Source organism: Pelodiscus sinensis, chromosome 8 (genome assembly GCF_049634645.1).
Source record: "Pelodiscus sinensis isolate JC-2024 chromosome 8, ASM4963464v1, whole genome shotgun sequence".
NCBI lineage: Eukaryota > Metazoa > Chordata > Testudines > Trionychidae > Pelodiscus > Pelodiscus sinensis.
Genome location: NC_134718.1, coordinates 40935748 through 40957861, shown reverse-complemented (window position 1 = coordinate 40957861; position 22114 = coordinate 40935748). Strand labels below are relative to the sequence as shown.

The 22114-nt window shown below is 49.1% G+C and overlaps 1 protein-coding gene and 1 long non-coding RNA gene across 8 annotated transcripts in view; one reads left to right on the top strand and one right to left on the bottom strand.

Annotated features, from left to right (window-relative positions):
- The window catches only part of TNKS2 (tankyrase 2), an 84412-nt gene extending 77081 nt beyond the window's left edge, over positions 1 to 7331 (bottom strand). For 4 of the 7 annotated variants that reach the window (XM_075935133.1, XM_075935131.1, XM_075935137.1 and 1 more), the window contains exons 1-2: positions 6964 to 7330; positions 51 to 275 (exon numbers count right to left, since the gene is read on the bottom strand). In XM_075935133.1, the coding sequence (XP_075791248.1) occupies positions 51 to 275; positions 6964 to 7162 (424 nt within the window). In that variant the 5' untranslated portion in view covers positions 7163 to 7330. Of the gene's footprint in view, positions 1 to 50; positions 276 to 6963 lie in introns of all 7 variants that reach the window. The other 3 variants (XM_075935130.1, XM_075935132.1, XM_075935134.1) reach the window with 2 other exon arrangements.
- A 138-nt stretch (positions 7332 to 7469) lies between these two features.
- Positions 7470 to 11670, top strand: LOC142830413 (uncharacterized). Its single transcript, XR_012905631.1, has 3 exons — positions 7470 to 7627; positions 8504 to 8600; positions 11033 to 11670. It is a non-coding gene; the product is annotated as an uncharacterized LOC142830413 (long non-coding RNA).
- Positions 11671 to 22114: the final 10444 nt, after the last annotated feature.

Here is a 22114-nt window from a genome sequence, read left to right as displayed (position 1 = left end):
TATAGTATGTGTCAACAAGTCAGATGAGGGGGAAAATCTAATTAAATTACCTATGCATACGTCAATCTTCCCCTTAATGGCAGCTTCATGTAGAGGAGTATAGTTCCAGTTATCCCGAGCATTAGGATCTGCACCATGATGCAAAAGAAGATTGACAACCTCCACATGACCAAAAGAACAAGCATTATGAAGAGGAATGAGACCCCCATCATCTCGTGCATGTACATTGGCACCACTCTGAAGCAGATATTCAACTACATCCTTCCGACCAAAACCTAAAAATAAACAAAAAGACTGTATAAATCACTAGGCATTATCAGAAAAAGGCCATAATTAAAATTTAATAGACTTTTAAAGAGGGAAACATAATACAGCCTCTCCCCGAGTGATGATGTCTATGAAGGCCCTGAAAGTATTTTAGAATCACCTTTAACTCTAAAGAAGTTATGTACGTTGTGGGTTTTGTTGTTTTTTGATAAACCAAAAACCCAAGTGAGCAAGGTATATTGATTTCAATGAGGATTTAAATCACCAAGTGGAAAACCTCAATTTAAATTAACTTTCCCATTTGTACTTCAGTTATTGCCTAAAGAAAGATTTGTTCTCATTGGTTGATATAACAATTAAAACATGCTGATTTACAACTAAATAGAGCCTTTATGACAGATTAAGTACATCTTTCTGCTCCCAGTAGGGCATGCATCAACTGTATTATACAGCTAATGACAACAGCTGAGTGAGGATCTTCCCTGGTCCACTTTTATGAGGTCTTATTCAGACTTTTTGACTTACTTCCTGGACTTTCCTCCAAATATGAACCTGATTTCTATCAGAATTCCCTTGCCTCTCATCAGTTCTAACAATAATTATGTATAGTCACTGAAAAAGACTCCTGTGTCCTCTCTAGGAGTTGGGTTAGTTTTTATTTGTATCATCTAGGACATAGGTTCTCAGACTGATCTGTGGACCACAACATTCAGGTGCTTTGCTGACAGATTCCTCAGATTCCAACATTGGAATATTTTCTGTCTGAAAATGAACTGGTTCTTGACAAAATAAAAAAGACACATTGAAAAACATCTTGTTGCTCTTCAGCAATAATTTGATGATTACTTTGCAGCAGAAACTGAACCAACATCTGGGATATGTAATCCTTTCAGGATTGCAATTAGCAAACTGTCCTCTGGTTTCTCCAATAAGGCACAAGAGTGTTTGTTGGAGCTTTCTTGTGATGAAACATACTCAGAATTTAAAAGACATTCCCTGATTGATTTTTGGGTTTAAAGAACTGGAAAATACCCAGAACTTGCAGACAAAGCAGTGTTTTCTCTTTTGCTACTTGCTATGACATACCTGCGCGGGACAGGATTTTCATCAATTACTGCCCTCATATTCAAATACAAAAGAGCACGAATGCTGATCTTGACCTAAGGCTAAAGCTGACAAACATTACATCTGACTTCCCTGACTTCTCACAAAAATAGGCATTAGAAAAGAATACTAATGTTAAAATAGGAGTTGTATGTTTTTATTTGAACAAAAAACTTTTTTATGCAATGCTTTTATCCAAAACTCTTTTCAATAGTTAGCTAATGGTACAAACATTTGTAAAGATCATTAAGTGGTCTGCCAAGATCCTCAGCAATTTTCAAGTGGTCTACAAAAAAAAAGTTTGAGAACCACTGATCTAGGAGCATAGTCATGAACAGACTACCACTATACTGGCTGCTGTACAAACTAGGGATGTTACATATCGGTTAATTGAATAGTTGAGTAACCTCGTGAATTCTTATCAGTTTAGTTGACTATTCTATAGTCCCTGGGGGGCAGGGCTGGCAGCCAGTGTGCGCTGGCCTCACTCCAGAGGAACCCTCTACCACTCCGCACTACTGCCTCTGTATCAGAGCAGTATGGCATGCCAGGCGGGATCTGATATGCAAGAGGAGCCAGTTTAAAAACCAGCTCCCCTCTCAGACCAGCTGACTGTCGCCCTATGCTGTTGCTGCTGATAAAAAGGAAGCAGTATGGGATGGCAGTAGCCAATGGATCAGGGTGGTCTGAGTTCCCAGACCAGTGCAGCTAGAACTGAGCCTGGCTGCCTGCCCAGCCAGCTGATAATGCACTTTAAATGCAGAGCTGCAGTAGGGGTAGGTCCTGGACCCAGCATGAGCCAGGACTGAGCCAGGCTACTGCCCAGCTTGCTAAAAAATTTACTGGCAAGTGGGGGGAGGAGGAGGGAATGCATGTAGTCCATAGCATTAGCCTATAAGCTTTTGCTTATCGGTTAATCGACCCTCCGTGATTACCAAACTTTTCAGCATCACGCCCCCTTTTTGATTTTTGAGAAACCCTCATGCCCCTTCCCATAGCAGCAAAACTTCTTGAGGGGAAAAAAAAAAAAGGAACTGACCGGGGCCGAAAAACAAAAATAGCAGCAAAACTTAGAGGGGGGTTTGACTGGGGGGAAGAGGCTGGTTCACCTTGCGCCCGCCCTGGAATTTCTTCACATGCCCCCCAGTTTGGGAACCCATGGACACTATTACATCCCTAGTACAAACACAGAAGAAAAAGGCAATCCCTTCTCCAAAGAGTTAATAAAGTACATCTATTCCTCATATTTTTCTTGTTAAGTTTTGCAGAGAAATTTTAGCTCCTAAGTAGGGCTTCCTGACTACTACAAACCCCTTGAATTTTTGTGGCATTTTCTGCCACACTGATGGCAATAAGAGTTGCTTGCCTACACACCATCCTAGATCTGGTCTACACCTAGAATTCTGGTTGACTTGGAACATTGTTTAGGGGAGTGAAAAAGTCAGATAAGTGAATTAGATAAGTGAATTAGACTACTGTGACAGAAAAACACTTCCATCACCATAACAAGCGGTGATGAATTATGGCCATAGCTGTGCTTCTGTAACACAGACATAGCCACATACCCCTAACTTTTGTGGGTTGGACTTGATCACACGCCTACTTTATTGTGCAAGCACTGAGAGACTCTTGACTTAAGTTTCAATACAAACGGTCACAGGTTCATCTCATATGTGCAACAGCATTAATAAACTTCAACATTAATCTTCACCAATATCCCCAGATTGTTTCCAGATAGCAGCATGTGTGAAAACAACCAGTTCCCGCTCAACCCATTTCAGTTAGTAAAGTCAACTCTAAATGCTCATCTAGACTACAGGGACGGGTCAAAAGAAGATATGTGGGAATGTGCATATCTTCTTCTCATCGCACTTTTGAAAGCGGAGGTTTATGCTGCTTTTTGACAAGGGGTGGGGGATTCATCGAAAAAGCTGCATCTTAATTACTTTCACTTTTGAAAGCTCTGCTTTCGAAAGTGCGATCGAAAGAAGAGATGCAAATTCCCACAGAATTTGCATATATTCTTTTGACCGTTCCATGTAGTCTAGATGAGTCCTAAGTTAGACCAGGAGGAAGAACAGAAGTTCTTTATTTAAGGAATGAGAGAGGGAATTAAATGTGCAGCGTAAGACAGAGTAACAATTAAGGATGTTAAGGAGTGGGTATTTGGCTAATCGTGTAGTTGATATCGACCCCATGACTGGTCAATAAGGGGAGGCGTTCTACCGAGTTGCAGAGAGGTTATCTCCCAGAGCCGGCATGAGCCGTACTGTTCAGTCCTGGCTCACGCCAGCTCCAAGATGTCTGCTACTCTGCATTTTAAATGTAGTAAAAACCATCATGTAGAATAGTGATAGAGATGTAGCCGTGTTAGTCTGGGGTAGCTGAAGCAAAATGCAGGACAATGTAGCACTTTAAAGACTAACAAGATGGTTTATTAGATGATGAGCTTTCGTGGGCCAGACCCACTTCCTCAGATCAAATAGTGGAAGAAAGTAGTCACAACCATATATACCAAAGGATACAATTAAAAAAATGAACAAATATGAAAAGGACAAATCACATTGCAGAACAGGAGGGGGATGCAGGGGGGGGGAGGAAGGAAGGTAAGTGTCTGTGAATTGATGCTATTAGAGGTAGGGAGAGTGGGATGTTTGTGAGTTAATGGTATTAGAGGTGATAATTGGGGAAACTATCTTGGTAATGGGTGAGATAAACATTTGAGGACCACAAGTTCCCTCTTATTGTGGCATCACTTCTTACAAAACAAAAATCTACAGGATAAGCACATTTCTCCAGAACTGAATTAACCTGAACAAAAAAGATTTCCCAGTACATACATAAATACAAAGGTGTGCATGCCTAGGCTCTCTCAGTGGTTCTGCTGTGCAAACTATAGCACAAATTCTTTGTTACCACTTCCTGGTAGTCTCCTATTATCAGTAATCTGGTAATCCTCCAGAGTTAGAAGACAAAGTATCACTTATTCACATAATGGAACAACAACAAAAAGTTTGCTACAACTGTACTCTTTTTTCATTTTCCATTCATAATAGAAAAGTTCCATCCAAGGGAAGGCAGATATATATCTTTTCAGGAGAGGCTAACAAGTCTTTGTGTCTGCCAGAAAGATCCTGAAGTTTTAGGAAGGGAGACATTAGTAACTGTATTCAGAAAGCAAAGGGAGGAATATGGAACCCACTACTGCCAATATCTTTGCTATGTAACTGCGCACACACCACCTCAAATACAGGCAGTCCCCGGGTTACGTACAAGATAGGGACTGTAGGTTTGTTCTTAAGTTGAATCTGTATGTAAGTCGGAACTGGCATCCAGATTCAGCCACTGCTGAAACTGACCGCCAGTTCTGACTTACATACAGATTCAACTTAAGAACCCCAAGCGTCCCCAAGTCAGCCGCTGCTGAAACTGACCAGCACTGACTACAGGAAGCCTGGGGCAGAGCAACTCTGCCTCGGGCTTCCTGTAGTCAGTGCTGGTCAGTTTCAGCAGCGGCTGAATCAGGATGCCTGGGGCAGAGCAGCTGGGGTGCTGCTGCGTTGGTCCAGTAGTGCCCAGAGCGGCGCTGCAGGACCAATCGGCAGCGCTCCAGCTGCTCTGCCCCAGGGTCCACAACAAAATCCTGGTCTGCTGGGGGGGGGGGGGCACACTAGCTGCGCCCCCCCCCCCCCCCCCAGCAGACCAGGGACACCGGGAGCAAAGCTGCAGCGGCAGCGGGGTGCCGCGCCTCTGAGGCTTTGCCCGAGCAAAGCCTCAGAGGCGCGGGACCCTGTCGCGGCTGCGGCTTCGCTCCCGGTGTCCCTGGTCTGCTGGAGACGGTCCCCAGCAGACCAGAGACACCGAGAGCGAAGCCGCAGCAGCGTCAGGGTCCCGCGCCTCTGAGGCTTTGCTCGGGCAAAGCCTCAGAGGCGCGGCACCCCGCTGCCGCTGCAGCTTTGCTCCCCATGTCCCTGGTCTGCTGGGGGGGGGGGCGCAGCTAGTGTGCCCCCCCCCCCCAGCAGACCAGGCTTTTGTTGTGGACCCTGGGGCCGCTGCTGTGGCTTCTCTCCCGGTGCCCCTGGTCTGCTGGAGACAGTCTCCAGCAGACCAGGGGCACCGGGAGCAGCTTTTCTCGCCCCGGAGGTCGAGGTGGCGGATCGCTGCCGGCGAGCTCCGGGGCGAGAAAGCCCGGTTCGTAAGTGCGGATCCGACATAAGTCGGATCCACGTAAGTCGGGGACTGCCTGTATGTCTGTTTCTATTTGGAATTCAATCCTATAGAAGTAGTGTGATTTTTTTTGAAGGTTATTCAGACCTTGAAAGTTCTATTGTGCAATACTGAAAAAGGTTATTCTTATGAAGGCACTTAGAGGGACTATACTGCAAGTGTCCCTTCAATAATTAAAATAGAAAAGTCTCTTTCAAGCTTGTAGTAGAAACAACTTGACAGGCTAACAAAGGAATTTGACTTTGTCAATCAATTGTAGGTGCAAGATCTTATTGAGGAAAAAAGTCACTGAAAGTAGTGAATTTGGTCGTTAGGTTTTGAAAGCATCAGGAGTTCCATAGCCTATTAAAGTTGTCTCATGCGTTCATAAGCTTCACTTTAACAGATAAACTGTTTCACAGGTCCATTGGAACCAAGCTATCCTGCAAGAGAATTTCAGAAAACTATGGCTAACCCCACAAAGGCTTATGAATATGAGAAGAAATGCCTTCAGCAGGCATCTATTAACCATGCAGCTTGCGAGCGGGGCTCGCTGCCACTTGTCAAGCCCTGTCAATGGATAACCTGAACCAAAAGTGGAACAGCAAGGCTATATATCCACAATGACCTACGTTAAGCAAACAATGGGCTATTACATTTTGTACCATGTCCAGAATGAGCATATATCTCTAAAAATGAGTTGTCATGTGCAAGCAAAGAGTCAACACAAGTATATGGACAGCTCACCTATAGCCAGGTCTGCTCCTGAAGAGATACAAGAGGATCAACTGTCAAATTTCAGTAACTACTTTAAAATCAACATGAGATAAGGTAATTCTTCCCTTAACTCTCAGTCTCGACACTTACATACCCTACTCAATATAGTACATAAAGTCTCTCCTCACATTTTTGTAAACAGTGACTTCAGTTTTACACGAAGGGAACCAGCACGACTCGAGATTCAAAGGACTTGTCAAAGATCACAGGACGTCTGGGAAACACAGCCTAGACCTGAACCCAAATCTCCAGTCCTGGCCCAGCACCTTATTCAGAGGTTATTCCACCTAATCAGCGGCCGTATCCTCCCTTCAACTCACAACCCCCAAACGGTGTTCGGCGCCCGGCAAGCAGGGCGGATCGCCAGGCTGGCGAGGGCACAAGTGAAGGGGGACAGGGCAGAAACCCCCAAGGCCCGTCACTAGAGCGCAGACACGGCCCCTCCAGTGGAGACAGGCTGTGCGGAACCAGGAGCCCGTACGGCCGGCCACTGGCAGCTAGCGAAGCCCCGCCACACGAAGGGGGCCAAGGGCGGGATCCTCGGGGCAGCCGGAGCGCGCTCGCTCCCACGCAGGCCCGGGCCCACCAGAGCAGCCGTGAGCTCGGTACCTGCGGCGAAGTGCAAGGGGCTGGACTTCCTGCCCGCCGTGTCCCTGCTGTTCACGTTCTCGGGCCGCACCAGCCGCTTGACTCGCTCCACGTCCCCGTTCCTGCAGGCCTCGAACAGCTCCCGGGCCGGCTCCGCCGCGGGCCCGCAGCCCGGCGCCTCCAAGGGGCCGGCCGCGCCCATGCCGCGCCGCCCGGCCATAGCGCTCCCCTCCCCAGCCGCTGCAGCGCTTCGGGGATCACAGGCGGCCCCCCGCCATGGCCCCGGCTCCCAACACGCTCGGCTAGAGACGGAAGCAGCGGCCACTCTCCCCCACCCCCAGCTGCTAGGCACGGCGCGCCGTACGGCCGCCGCCGGGGAGCGCCTGATTGTGCGGCATGCAGAGCATGCGCAGTAAGGACAAGCGCCGCCATTGGACCATGCACAGAGAACGCGTGTTGCTCTGTGCGCCTGCGCGAGGCGATAATTTCTCTCCCCCCCCCCCTCCGCGCGTGCGTAGTGGGAGTGGCGATAGGCTGGGCTGGTTGAACTTGCGTGAGAGAGCCCAGTGGTGGTGGGGGGGGGATCTCGCTCCTGAAGACAGGGCGATGCAGCGCCTCCTGCTGTGCTGGGCTCGCGGCTCAGGAGATCTGCCCGCTGCCTCCACGCAGCCTGGAGCTTCCCCAGGCGAGAGTCAGCGGTTGTGTGTTGGGGGGGGCGGCGGCGGATACAGCTGCGCCATTACGTAGAGTTACCAGATGATTTCAAAAAAATACCAGACACCGTTGATCTCAGATGGGGGGTGGGACTGGCCAGGAGCGAGGCTGGGGGGACTGCCGGTGGGGAGCTGGGCTGGCTGTGAGGGGTGGGGGGACTGGCCAGTGGGGAGTGGGGCTGGCCCAGGTGCTCTCAGATCCTGGGGTGCTGCCCATCCAGTGCACGGTCCGGCAGGGCGCACTGTCAAGTCCGGTCTGGGATTCTATCCCACCCCCACCCTCCTCTTCTCGACTGTGTAGTTGTGTACTGCCTGGCTGGTAGACATGCTTACACAGCCTGAGCGTGTCTACCGTCCAGGCAGTATGCAACTACATACTGATATTTTTATTTTAATAATAAAACTTACTTAATTAGAAAATACCAGACATTTATATGTCCAGTATTTTCTCAATTTGTTTCCTGTGCTGAAAGCTCAAATACCAGACTGTCTGGTTCAAAACCTGGCAACCCTACCATTGCATTGAGCTCAGTGTAACTTAGCTCAGTTGGTGGGATGGTGTGGGTGCCCCAAGAAATGCAGAGGAGAGCCCCGGGACCAGCTGGGAGTGTCCAGCTGGCCCTGGGCTCCTAGAAGCATGCATCATAGCATGGAGCCCAGGATCAGGGGGAGCGGGGCTCTGAGTCCCCCGCTGATCCCAATTAACTGCATTTTTAACCTCCCTAATTTGTACCCTGCCCTACAGATGTGGCTGGGTATCAGCTGTGATGAGTGAAGTGGAAGTCAGGGTTCTAGTTACATTTTTCCTGGCTAAATCCCTGCATCATCTTTGCTCTTAAATCCCACAGAGTCCCTTGTGAGTCTGTTCACAAAGCACCAAGGCATGTATGGTCAGAAGTATGCCAGGTTTATAATTTGTATGTGAATGCTGCCCATAGTTTTCTGGTAAGTCCAAAGAGGCCATATGGATAAAAGTAATCACACTACTTTGCAATGCAAAGTGACTAAGTCAGTTGGCAAAATGGATGGTGAGGAGACAGGTAAGAAGAAGAGCCAAACTCAAGGGCTTGTGGCTCTAAGGCAGTAGCTGATCTAGACTTGCCTTCATTGCTAAGGTCATTCTTATGCCTGTACTTGGGAGTATCCTTGGAGAATTTCTGTGGCAAACTAGTGCCTTCACTGTTTACCTGGGACATTAGTGTCAAGTGACAAGCCCTCTATGGACAGGTCAGTTCATCAGTCTGTCTTTGAGCTCCTCCTAAACAATTGTGAGCTAAAAAGTTTCAGGGGGGTAGCCATGGTATTCTGTAACTTTTTAAAAATAACAAGCAGTCCTGTGACATCTTAGTCCTGGCCTAACTCCCCTTATTTCAAAATAACAAGCAGAGCATCCACACTACCAAGCCCATTATTTCAAAGTAATGGGCTGGTTATTTCAAAATAACTCCTGCTTTCCTCAGGGAATAACACTTATTTTGAAATAGTTATTTCAAAATAGTGTTAGTGTGAACACTTCACTGCTATTTTGAAATGACCACTCCCCCAAGTAATTCAAAGTAATTACTCCCCAGTGCTTCCTGGGACTCTTAAGTTGAGGTAGCGCATTCACAATAAAGGAGCCTGCCTCAGACTAATTTTGCAGCTTCCCCAAACTCAGGCCATGCTATTTCGATTTTGTTAATTTGGGATTTATTTCAAATATAGTTATTTCAAAATAATTTCCTAGTGTAGACCTGTCCCTAGAGCCTAACAATTATATTAGGTCATAGGATTTTGTGGGTAAAATGCACTTCATTAGATGAGTTGGAATGGAAATTACAGAATCCAGCAAAAACAGTTACTTGTCAATTATAGAACTAGTGTTAATTAAGCCAAATAAATAAGGCTCTATTTATCCGATTCATAGCATTTGATGTGGGAATGAGAATATCAAAAGGTGGGGGAAATTGCCTTTGTAGTGCATTAACTAGTATATTTATTCAAGCCCAAAGTTCATAGTGTCGACATGTTCTCTCTTTCAGGAATGAGACTTTGCTTTCTTGAAGAATAAGTTTTATTAAACCAAACTCTCACCTTTGTTGAAATTTAAGCGGGAAATTCAGGCCAGATTTTCTACATGCACACTCTGCAGTCTCCCATTCTCTTGACATTTTAGGGTAAAAAGAATCAGAGTAATTTTAATAATCAGATCTGGTTTTGGAGAACTTATATCTTTAGGACACTTGTCAGATTGTTCTGATTTTCCCATCAGATATTCTATGCATATCCTTTAAGTAGTCTACCAGTTTCCATTGCAATCTTCATAGGTGTGTGGATTGCACAGCGTTTTGTAAAGGTGACTCTTAAAATAGGGATGTTAAAATGTGTGTAACTGATTAACCAAGTAACTGCTGATTTCAGCAGTTACATGGAGGGGAGGGCAGCCAGCTCCCTAGGAACTGGCATGTGCCGAGACCCAGCTTTTAAGTTGGCTCCCCACATGTACTGGCTTCCACCTGCTGTCCCATGCTGCTGCCTCTGTATCCTGAGAACCAGACCAGGAACTGGGTGTAGCCATTTGGGTAACTAATAAGCTCATGCTTATTGTTACACATTTACACAGCTACATTCTTACATCTGTATTCTTAAATAGAAAGTTTGCAGGTGTTTTAACTATAGGACACTTATGAGCCCCCTGTAATTTAGGCATCCAGGTCACTTGATTTTTAAAAGTGCCAAGCTTCCAGCAGCTCCCACTGAAGTCTAGAGAAAGTGAAAGACGCTATGTCTACACTGCAGTGCTATTTCAGGATACCGGAGGTATTCTGCGGCTTTTGAGTGAACCCGTTATTTTGAAATCTAACAGGCTCGCTATTCCAACATCCCTGTAAACCTCATTCCATGAGGAGTAAGAGACATTTTGGAATAGTGATTTATTTTGAAAAGTACTGTGTAAACTGCCAAATTTCAAAATAAGTGATTTCAAAATTGACTTGAAATAAGCGATGCAATTTGCAAAGCTCAAATTGCGTGGCTTATTTCAAGCTTCAGGTGCAATGTAGACACAGACACAGACAGACACATGAAAAGGACAAATCACATTTCAGAACAGGAGGGGAATGCTGGGGGAGGAGGGGGGGGAGAGGAAGGAAGGTAAGTGTCTGTGAATTGATGATACTAGAGGTGGGGAGAGTGGGATGTTTGTGAGTTAATGGTATTAGAGGTGATAATTGGGGAAGCTATCTTGATAATGGGTAAGATTGTTTGAGTGTTCTGAGTGTTAGCATACTGTGGGGCCATTGCGATTACAAGCAATTAGAAACACTATCCCAGAGGACACTACTGCCAACCTGATAGCAGACCTATGTAACTTTGTTCTCACCCACAATTATTTCCAGTTTGAGAACAACTTATACCTCCAGATCAGCGGCACAGCCATGGGTACACGCATGGCCCCACAGTATGCTAACATCTTTATGGCTGACCTAGAACAACGTTTCCTCAACTCCCGTCCCCTTTCACCCCTTCTCTACCTATGGTACATCGACGATGTCTTTATGATCTGGACGCATAGCCAAGAAACACTGGAGATATTCCACAGAGATTTCAACAACCTACACCCCACCATCAACCTCAGCCTGGACCATTCTACATGAGAGATCCACTTCCTGGACACCACAGTACAAATCAACAATGGAAAATTAGACACCACTCTCTACAGAAAACCCACCGACTCATACAGTTACCTACATGCTTCCAGCTCCCATCCAGAACACACCACACGATCCATCGTCTATAACCAAGGCCTTCGATACAACCGCATCTGCTCTAATCCCACTGATAGAGACTAGAAGCTTCAGGATCTCTACCAAGCATTTATAAACCTCAACTACCCACCCAGAGAAATAAAAAAGCAAATTGAAAGAACCAGACGAATACCTAGAAACCATCTACTTCAAGACAGACCCAAGAAAACCAACAATAGAACACCACTTGTCATCACCTACAACCCCCAACTTAAACCTGTCCAACACATTATCAATAAACTACAGCCTATACTGGAACAGGATACTATACTGGAACAGGATACCATACTCCAAGAAGCTCTGGGAGACAGACCCATAGTCTCCTATAGACAACCACCTAACCTCAAGATGATTCTTACCAACAACCACAGGACATACCACACTAATACCAACCCTGGTACCTTCTCTTGTAACAAACCCCGTTGCCAGCTTTGTCCACATATTCATTCTGTTGATACCATTATTAGACCTAACCAAGTGAGTTATAAGATCAAGAACACACATTCCTGCGCATCCAGAAATATAATCTATGCTATCATGTGCCGAAAGTGTCCGTCTGCTATGTACATTGGAGAAACGTCTCAGACACTTCGCCAAAGGATTAATGCCCACAAAACAGATATCAGACAAGATCACAAAGAAAAAACAGTTTCTTGCCATTTTAACCAGAAAGGACACTCTCTCGATGACTTAACCACCTGCATTCTGCTACAAAGACCTTTTACATCTGCACTTGAAAGGGAATCCTCTGAACTGTCATTCATGTTAAAATTCGACACCCTCCAAAAAGGAATGAACAAACACTCAAACTATCTTACCCATTACCAAGATAGCTTCCCCAATTATCACCTCTAATACCATTAACTCACGAACATCCCACTCTCCCCACCTCTAATATCAATTCACAGACACTTACCTTCCTTCCTCCCCCCTCCCCCCACATCCCCCTCCAATTCTGAAATGTGATTTGTCCTTTTCATATGTGTTCATTTTTTTTAATTGTATCCTTTGGTATACAGGCAGTCCCCGGGTTACGTACAAGATAGGGACTGTAGGTTTGTTCTTAAGTTGAATCTGTATGTAAGTCGGAACTGGCATCAGCCGCTGCTGAAACTGATCAGTTTCAACAGCGGCTGAATCTGGACACCAGTTCCACTTACATACAGATTCAAGGTAAGAACCCCAGGCGTCCCCAAGTCAGCTGCTGCTGAAACTGATCAGCAGCTGATTCCAGGAAGCCCAGGGCAGAGCAACTCTGCCTCGGGCTTCCTGTAGTCAGCCGCTGGTCAGTTTCAGCAGCGGCTGACTTTGGGACGCCTGGGGCAGAGCAGCTGGGGTGCTGCTGGCTTGGTCCAGTAGCGCCAAGGAGCGGTGCTGCGGACCCAATCGGCAGTGCCCCACCTGCTCTACCACAGGCCCCCAGCTTTGCTCCATGTCTCCCTGGTCTGCTGGGGGGGCACTAGCTGCCCCCCCCCAGCAGACCAGGGTGACGTGGAGCAAAGCGGCGGAGGACCCGGGCCGAACCGTGGCTCTTCCAGATCAGTGCCGCGGTCCGGCCCGGGTCCTCCGCGGCTTTGCTCAGCGTCTCCCTGGTCTGCAGACCAGGGAGACGCTGAGCAGAGTGGCGGAGCACCCGGCCCGGACCCGCGGCGCTTCCAGATCAGCTGGAAGCGCCGCGGGTCCAGCCCCGGGTGCTCCGCCGCTTTGGTCAGCGTCTCCCTGGTCTGCAGACCAGGGAGACGCTGAGCAAAGCGGCGGAGCACCCGGCTGGACCCGTGGCGCTTCCAGCTGATCTGGAAGCGGCCGCGGGTCCGGCCCCCAGTGCTCCCCCGCTTTGCTCCCATCTCCCTGGTCTGCTGGCTCTGCCAGCAGACCAGGGAGACGGGGAGCAGCTTTTCTTGCCCCGGAGAAGGCGGGCGGTGGGACCAGGCGTCCCGCTGCTCCAGTTCTCCGGGGCGAGAAATCCCCGTTCGTAACTGCGGATCCGACATAAGTCGGATCCGCGTAACTCGGGGACTGCCTGTATATGGTTGTGACTATTTTCTTCCACTATTTGATCTGAGGAAGTGGGTCTGGCCCACGAAAGCTCATCATCTAATAAACCATCTTGTTAGTCTTTGAAGTGCTACATTGTCCTGCATTTTGCTTCTTCAACAGGATATATATCTTATCCCACAAAGTCATAAGATGGCACTTAAAACCAAAGAGAGATCTCAGTACCATACAATTTATAATCTACTATGTTTCTTTTATTACTGGAAGGGATTCTGAAATAATGAAAAAAATAGAAATAAATTAGAAAATTGACATGGATTTAAAATACATTATGTCTTTGAGGATCTAAAGAAAGACCATTTCAACAAGCCCACATCATTACACTAAACAAAAAATACTTAGTTTGGCTCCAGGTTTCAGGATGGCTCTGTACCATATAGAACATGGAACTGATCTATAGCTCACAGGGCTCTGTGGACCTCAGGGCCAAACTGAAGTGGGGGAAATAAGGTTAACATTCTTTCATGCTAGGAATGTGATTCTTCAAAGTGCTAAATATTCCTGCAAGGTGCCGAACATCCTCAGCTCTCTCTGAGATCACTGAGAGTTAGAGGTGGATAAGTCCCTTAACATCTCCCTCAAGCTTGCTCTTGGGGGGCATTACACCACATCAAACTACTTCCGGTTTAGGTATTAATATATTTTATATGAATATCACATTTAAAGGTTAGTAATTTTCTCCAATATATTGTATGACGGCTCAAATAAAGAAAAAAATGGAGTCATTTGTTATTTATATCACAAACTATAAAAAGCAACTAATACAGAGTACAGCATATGATTATGCTAGTGGCTTAAGATGGCCTCAGAAAATACAGTGACATCAATGTTTAGATTTTTTTTTCTAAAAATATGTTTGGTTGGTCACTAGAGGGCAGAAAAATACAAGATGAAAGCCACATGTGCAAGCCTGATTGATAAGAGAGAAAACAAATTGTTTCCTTTTTTCTTCCACTACTTGATCTGAGGAAGTGGGTCTGGACCACAAAAGCTCATCACCTAATAAACCAGCTTGTTAGTCTTTAAAGTGCTACATAGTCCTGTTTTTTGTTTCAGCTACACCAGACTAACACGGCTTCATTTCTATCACTATTTTATCTAGTTGGCATTTGTTTTTTATTTGCTATGTTTGTGTGACCAGCAGATGGTGATGTAGCTGCAGAACATTAGAACAAGAGGCTGCAGAGCAGTCGTCTCAAATCCTTTTAAGCACAAGATCACTTTTTTTAGTTTAATTGCAATCCAGGATCTCTCTCAAAATCAAATACTCTTCCCCCGTCTCCTTTGTGCCCTATCTCTGAGGCCCTGCCCCTGTTCACTCCATCTTCCCTCCTTCATTCTACCTCCCTTTCACCAGGCAGGGGCAGAGAATTGAGGCATAGGCTCTGGTCTTGGGCTAAGGGATTTGGAGTGTGAGAGAGGCTCTGAACTAAGCCTGGGGCAGGGGCTTGGAGTGGAGGAGGAGCTACAGGCTCTTTAAGGGAGTTTAGGTTCAGGGGGCTCAGGGCTGGGACAGCAGCTTGGAGGGTATGTGGGGAGGGTTCATAACTGGGGCAGAGGTTCAGCTCTGGCTCCAGCTGGACACTGCTTACTTCAGGGGGCTCCTGATTGGTGGTACAGTGGGGCTAAGGCAGGCTCACCCCTGCCTTGGCCCTGCATCACTCCCAAAAGTAGCTGGCAAACTCCCTCCATCCCTAGTCCTGTTGTGCCCCCTCCCTCCCTCCCTTCTATGAAGATAGAATAGAGGGTGGGAAAGGGGGCACCCTGACATCAACACCCCCTCCCTTGCCCTGCTCTGTACTACAAGCAGTAGGCTTCCGGGGAGGGGCAGCTCCAAAGCAAAGGAGGTCAGCTGCCCCTCCCCGCACTGCTGCATAAGTGCTGTTCTTGATAGCCTCTTGGCCAAACTAATCAGGATCACCTGTCAGAGGCTCCGAGCTCTACCAGTAGACCAGTCTACTGGTTGGTGATCACTGCTGTAGAGTAATGAAGATAGAATCTTTAGAACTCAGATAAATGTCAGACAAGACAGAGTTAAACACTGAGAAGGAGCACAAGGGAGTTTGAGCCAATTGTATATGAAGGTGGACATTCCAAAAGATGCGGATTCAATTATGAAGTAATTCAGTCATGAGAGTATTGATAGCAATATATGCTGTAGAGTTGTAAAATACCATTTAATTTGTTAACTGGTTAAGACCAATGCTTACTGGTTAACCTTTCAATCCTTAATATGCAGTGACTATGAAACCCATTAAGTGACTTACCTCTCAGGCATACAGATGAGAGATCACATGATACATCATGACAAACTTCTAATCAGAGGTGTAAAGAGCTGGTGCAGTGTCCATGATACAATGTCAGAGGAAAAAACCTTTAGGTTCCAGACCTCTGCAATAGCTTTCTATGAAGTTATTCCAGTCCATACACAGAGGTTCAGAAAAGGGAAGCTTTAGGGTTTCAAATAACAGGAATAAGGAAAAAAAAATTTTTTTAAGGCACTGCAAGACTTTTTGGAGAAGGGAGAGATTTTTTTTGAAGGAGTGAATTTCACTTTAGCCACAGTGGAAATACATAGCCTACTGATACAGAAAATTGGCAGGATTTTAGAGAATTATCTAAACTATTTTCTGTCAGAAAACCAAGAATTGCTGAGGATCACTAAAATGAAACAAAGATATCTGCTAGAAATGTTAATGATATAGCAGAATTTTGTACTCAATACTGAACAGGATGGGGAGGTGGGACAGACTGAGATCAAAGACCAACGTTCCTGAAGAATAACAAGGTTCAGCGTTAAGGAAAAGGAGTTAAATAAAAATAGGCCAAAGCCAAAAATAAAGGGCCAGAATCTTGGCCAAGAACTGCTTGGCACAGCGTGAGGAGCTGGGGGCCATTTACAGCTCCTGGATTCTCTTCTTGGCCTTATCCCATGCCACATTGCCGTGTAGAACAGTTTGTACATCTGAGAATAGCTAAAGCACAGCAGTGCTCTTTCACTGCCCCTTTGTGTCCTGGCAGGCCCCCTAAACTGAACCCAGAACAAGGAAGAAAGGTGGCATTGGAGCTATGCCTGTTTTATGCCAATAGTGCAAGCTCTACACTGAGTATCAGAAAAACTGTCCGATTTCATTACTTTTGTGCTTCCAGCAGCACAAAGGAAACAGAATGTAAAAAAGACAACCTCATTCCCAAAATTGTAGATACTGGTAAACAAGTACAAGACGACTGGAAGCAAAAACAGGTAAAATACTTTGTCTACTATAGAAGAGAATCTTGACATAAGAGGTTTTTCTGAAACACATTGGAATGAAGAAAAAAAAGCAGTTGGGAACTTGGATTATAAACTATAAAGACTAGATCACAGAAATCTGAGAGTAGTGCTCTGCTTAAGGGATTCCATGGAATCCAATGGGAGAAAAAGTCTTGAGAGGAAAGGGCTATATAAGGACTTAGAATGGATTCATATCACAAATTATAGGAATACAAATATTGTAGAAGAATTTACTATTAAACTTCCTGATCAGGAAAGGAGCACTAGGTACTCAATGTCAAGGAAGATCAAAGAGGCAACTATTATCTAATAAAAAGAATAGTAATATGTAACTTTATTAACCCATACATAAACTGGCTAAGTGTCAATTTGGGACAAAATTTAGAAAGGCAATTTCTCAACAATTTAAATGATGGCTTCTTGAAACAGTTAGTTCTACAGCACGCAAAGAGGGAGATTGTTCTTGATTTACTGCTAAGAAACACACAAGAGTTATTAAAGAAATAATTATGTATAATGTTGCTACGAAGTAATAGTAACACAATATAACGAAGTTCAACATCCTTGGGGGAAGGACCAGATCCAAAATTAGCACTGGACTCTAAACTTTAGAAAGCAGAAGCTTGATAAAGATTGAAAAAAGAATAAAGGATACTAACTTTAAAAAAAAAAACCTAAAAATCAAAAGCAAGTACTTGCTCAAATCCGTGAACTCAACATGTAGCAAGCTATATTTAAGCACACATAAGTAGAGCTGTGCAAATAAATTTTTCAGTTTGCTGGCAGTCTGAAATATATAAAAATTGGTTTGGGTTGAACTAAATGTTTTGTTTGACCTGAAACTAAGGATATGTCTACACTCGCAGCTTTTTGAGTCAGAAGTATGCAAATAAGGCTAAGCGTGGAATATCGCTGTGACGTAGTGGGGGTACTTGCTGGGCTGTGGTGACCCCTGCTGTCTGGAGCAAGACCCAGCAGGGAAAATCTCGCTAGGCAGAGATAAGGCCAAACTTGTCGAACCAGTGGCCAGACACCCCCCATGGAGAGGAACAAAGGAAGGTGAATGCTGCCCTGGACTGGGGGGCAGGGCTGCAAGGGAATTTAGTTGTTACTGTGGGAGAGCAGGGAGGAGACAGCCTAGGGAGAGGAGCTGGAGTTTAGGGGCCCAGTCTCCCCCCAACTCAAGGGGGCCTGAGGCATCCTAGCCCAGTTCTGTGACCAGACTACATCTGTGCTATGCTGTATCCTGGAGAGGCAATAAACTTCCTCTATTCCACTGGCTGGTGCAGTCTGTTTGTGCCATCTCGGGGTGCAGGAGACGGGGAACCCCCAACACGCCGTCACACTGGTGTCAGAAGTGGGATGCACTGCACCCCGTGGATGAAGCTTCCAGCGGTGAGCGACAAGGCGCTGTAGAAGCAAGAGCCCTGGAGCCAGGCGTGCTGGAGACAGAGCGAAGCGGTTCCTGGGAATCGTGGGGCGCTGCAGCACTAGACTGGTGAGTCTGCACCGAGGGGCCCAGCGGGCAGATGGCCTACGCCCGACTCTTGAAGGCAGAGCTGGTGGGGCTGTGCAGAGAGAGGGGCTTGCCGGTGCGGAAAGCAACCAAGGCCCAGCTGATTACCCAGCTGGAAGAGAATGACCAGCCACGGGGCCAGGATCTTGTCCCCAGGGGAAGCAGCCAGACCCCCCCTGAGAGTGTGTCAGGCTCAGAGAGGGGGAGGAGCGCTGGAACCCACCGGAGAGATGAGACAGCGTCTCCCGGGAGGCCTGCAAGCCGTAGCCCATCTAGGGCAGGGGCCAGCCCAGCGGAGCTGCGGCGGCTGGAGATCCAGCTGCGGATGAAGGAATTGGAAGTACAGGACAGAGAGAAGGAACGCCAGGACCGAGAGAAGGACCGCCAGGACCGAGAGAGGGAGCGCCAGGACCGAGAGAGGCAGCGACAGCATGAGCTGGCCATGGCAGAGCGGAGAACCTGCGGGGCCCCGGCTGCGCCAAGAGTGGATGGGCCCCAGAGTCCCGGGGATGCCAGGCGCTTGGAGAGGCTCACAGTGGCCCAATTGAAGGACGTGGGCGACATAGACGGGTTCCTCAGCTCCTTTGAGAGGGCCTGTGGGCTGCAACAGGTCCCCCCAGCTGACTGGCTGCAGGAGCTCGTCCCCGCACTGAACCAGGAGGCGGCCGGAGTGCTCAGTCAGCTGGAGGACCTACAGCCAGGGGATTACAACCGAGTCAAGGAGGCCCTGCTGCACAAGTTCGGGCTGACCCCCGAGATGTACAGGAAGAAGTTCCGGGGGGTACAGAAAGGGCCACGGGAGACCTATGTGGACCTGGCCTCCCGCCTGGCGCAATACTGCCGCAAGTGGGTCTCGGGAGTCGGAGCCCAGACCGCAGAGAAGCTGCTCAAGCTGGTCATGATGGAGCAGTTCTATGAAGCGTGCCCACCCAAACTGAGGCTGTGGCTCAAGGACCGGAGACCAGAGAACCCCCAGGAGGCCGGGAGACTGGCGGATGAGTTCACGGAGAGCCGGTCCGGGGGTGAACGGGAGTCCCGGAGAGAAAGAGAATCGCGCAGAGACCGGTTCTCGGCGGAGCAACGGAGAGAGACACCTCCGAGGCGAGCCCCAGGGACCAGGACCAGTCGTCGATACCCCAGAAAACCAGCCAGGGCCCGGGCAGAGCCGACCCGAATGGGCCCACAGAACCTAACTTGCCATCGCTGTGGGCAACGAGGCCACAAGAGGGCTCAATGCACCAGGCGCAAGAACAGGTCCCATGACCTGGGACGTTCCAGGGTTAACTGGCTGGGGCGGGAGGAAGGGCAGGCTGCCCCAGAGGCAGGGGCTGGCAGGCAAACCTCAGCTCAGAGAGAGGGGAAGGATGCTCAGTGCACCTCCCCTGGGAGGTCTGACCCTCGGGAGACAGATTTATCCGTGCACCGGGTGGGGGCGGGGCGGCCCCTACGGAGGGACTGCCTCGTACCCCTGGAGGTGGATGGCAGGAAGGTGACGGGTTTCTGGGACACGGGGGCGGAGGTGACGCTGGCCCGGCCCGACATAGTGGCCCCAGACCGTATGCTACCCGACACTCAGCTGACACTGAGGGGCATAGGCGGCACCCCCTTTGAGGTACCTGTAGCCAGGGTGCATCTGAAATGGGAGGCCAAGGAGGGCCCCAAGGAAGTGGGGGTGCACCCGCACTTGCCCACCGACGTGCTAATGGGGAGTGACCTAGAGGAGTGGCCAGACGGACCCCACAGGACGCTGGTCACCACCCGTAGCCAGAGCAAGCGAGGGGCTTGCGGCCCGGAACTCGAGGAGGTTCCCCAACAGGGGGCCCAGGGCCCCGTCCCAGCGGACCTAGAGTTGGACCTAGGCAGTGGGGGGAACCACGGCCCTGTCCCAGCCCCAGCCGCTGAATTCCAGGCGGAGGTGCGAGCGGATCCCTCCCTGCAGGCCCTGAGGGACCGGGCTGACCTGGGTGCCGCTCAACCCCTAGGAGGAGATTGCCAGGAGAAGTTCCGGTGGGAGAGGGGATTTCTGTACCGGGAATGGCTTTCCCCCGGGACGGTAGGCAAGTGGGGGCTCCAGCGGCAGCTGGTGGTTCCCCAAAGGTATCGCCGCAAGCTGCTACACCTGGCCCATGACATCCCGTTCTCGGGACACCAGGGGATCCGGCGCACGCGGCTGAGGCTGCTCCAAAACTTCTATTGGCCGGGGATGTTTGCAGCTGTCCAGCGGTACTGCCGGTCCTGCGACTCCTGCCAGCGGGTGGGGAAGGCCCAAGACAGGAAGAAAGCTGCATTGAGACCCCTGCCCATCATAGAGGAGCCTTTCCAGAAGGTGGCGATGGATATTGTGGGGCCCTTCAACAGAGCGACCCGGACAGGGAAGAAATACATCCTGGTGGTGGTGGACTTCGCCACCCGCTACCCCGAGGCCGTGGCCCTGCCCTCCATCGAGGCAGACACGGTGGCAGACGCACTGCTGACCATTTTCAGCAGGGTGGGGTTTCCCCAGGAGGTTCTCACGGACCAGGGATCCAACTTCATGTCGGCCCTGCTCCGGTGCTTGTGGGAGAAGAGTGGGGTGCAACACACCTGGGCCTCGGCGTATCACCCCCAGACCAACGGGTTGGTGGAGAGGTTCAATGGGACTCTGAAGCAGATGCTACGGACCTTTATGCACAAACACCCGCAGGACTGGGACAAGTACCTACCCCACCTGCTGTTTGCGTACAGGGAAGTGCCCCAGGAGTCCACGGGGTTCTCGCCGTTCGAGCTGTTATATGGGAGGCGAGTGAGGGGCCCCCTGGACTTATTGAAAGACGAGTGGGAGGGGAAGGTCTCCCCGGAGGGTGAGCCGGTCGTGGAATACGTCCTGACATTCCGGGAAAGACTTGCCGAGCTCATGGGCCTGGCCAGAGAGAACCTGAGCAGGGCCCAGAGGAAGCAGAAGGTCTGGTACGACCGCAATGCACGGGCCCGCGCCTACGCTACCAGGGACCAGGTGATGGTCCTGATCCCCGTGCGGAAGAACAAGCTGCAAGCCGCCTGGGACGGCCCCTTCAAGGTGGTTAAGCAGCTGAACGAGGTGAACTACGTGGTGGAGCTGACGGGCCGGACGCGCGGCCAGCGGGTATATCATGTTAACATGATGAAGCCGTACTGGGACAGGGAGAACTTGGTGCTGGCCGTGTGTAAGCCCTGGGAGGAGCAGGGGGAGGATCCCCTGGTGGGCCTGTTCCCTGGGACCGGAGAGGACTCTTCGCTGGAGTCAATTTCCCTCTCGGACCAGCTCACCCCGGCCCAGCAGGCCGAGATCCGGGAGGTGCTGCGCTCCCACCAGCAGCTGTTCTCCAACAAGCCGGGTCTTACCAACCTGGCTGTCCACTGGGTGCAGACGGGCACTCACCCCCCGGTGCGCTGCTCCCCATTCAGAGTCACAGGGAAAACAGCCCAGGACCTGGAGAGAGAGGTCCAGGACATGTTGGCCCTGGGGGTGATCCAGCCGTCCTCCAGCCCCTGGGCCTCTCCCGTGGTGCTGGTTCCCAAGAAGGACGGGTCGATCCGGTTCTGCGTGGACTACCGGAAGCTCAACGCCATCACGGTGTCCGACGCCTACCCGATGCCAAGGCCCGACGAGCTCCTGGACAAGCTGGGGGGAGCTCGCTATCTCACCACCCTGGACCTCACCAAGGGCTACTGGCAGGTGCCGCTAGACCAGGAGGCCAGACTGAAATCGACTTTCATCACGCCACTGGGGCTCTATGAGTTCCTGGTCCTACCCTTTGGCCTCAAAGGGGCGCCGGCCACCTTCCAGCGCCTGGTGGACCAGCTGCTGCGG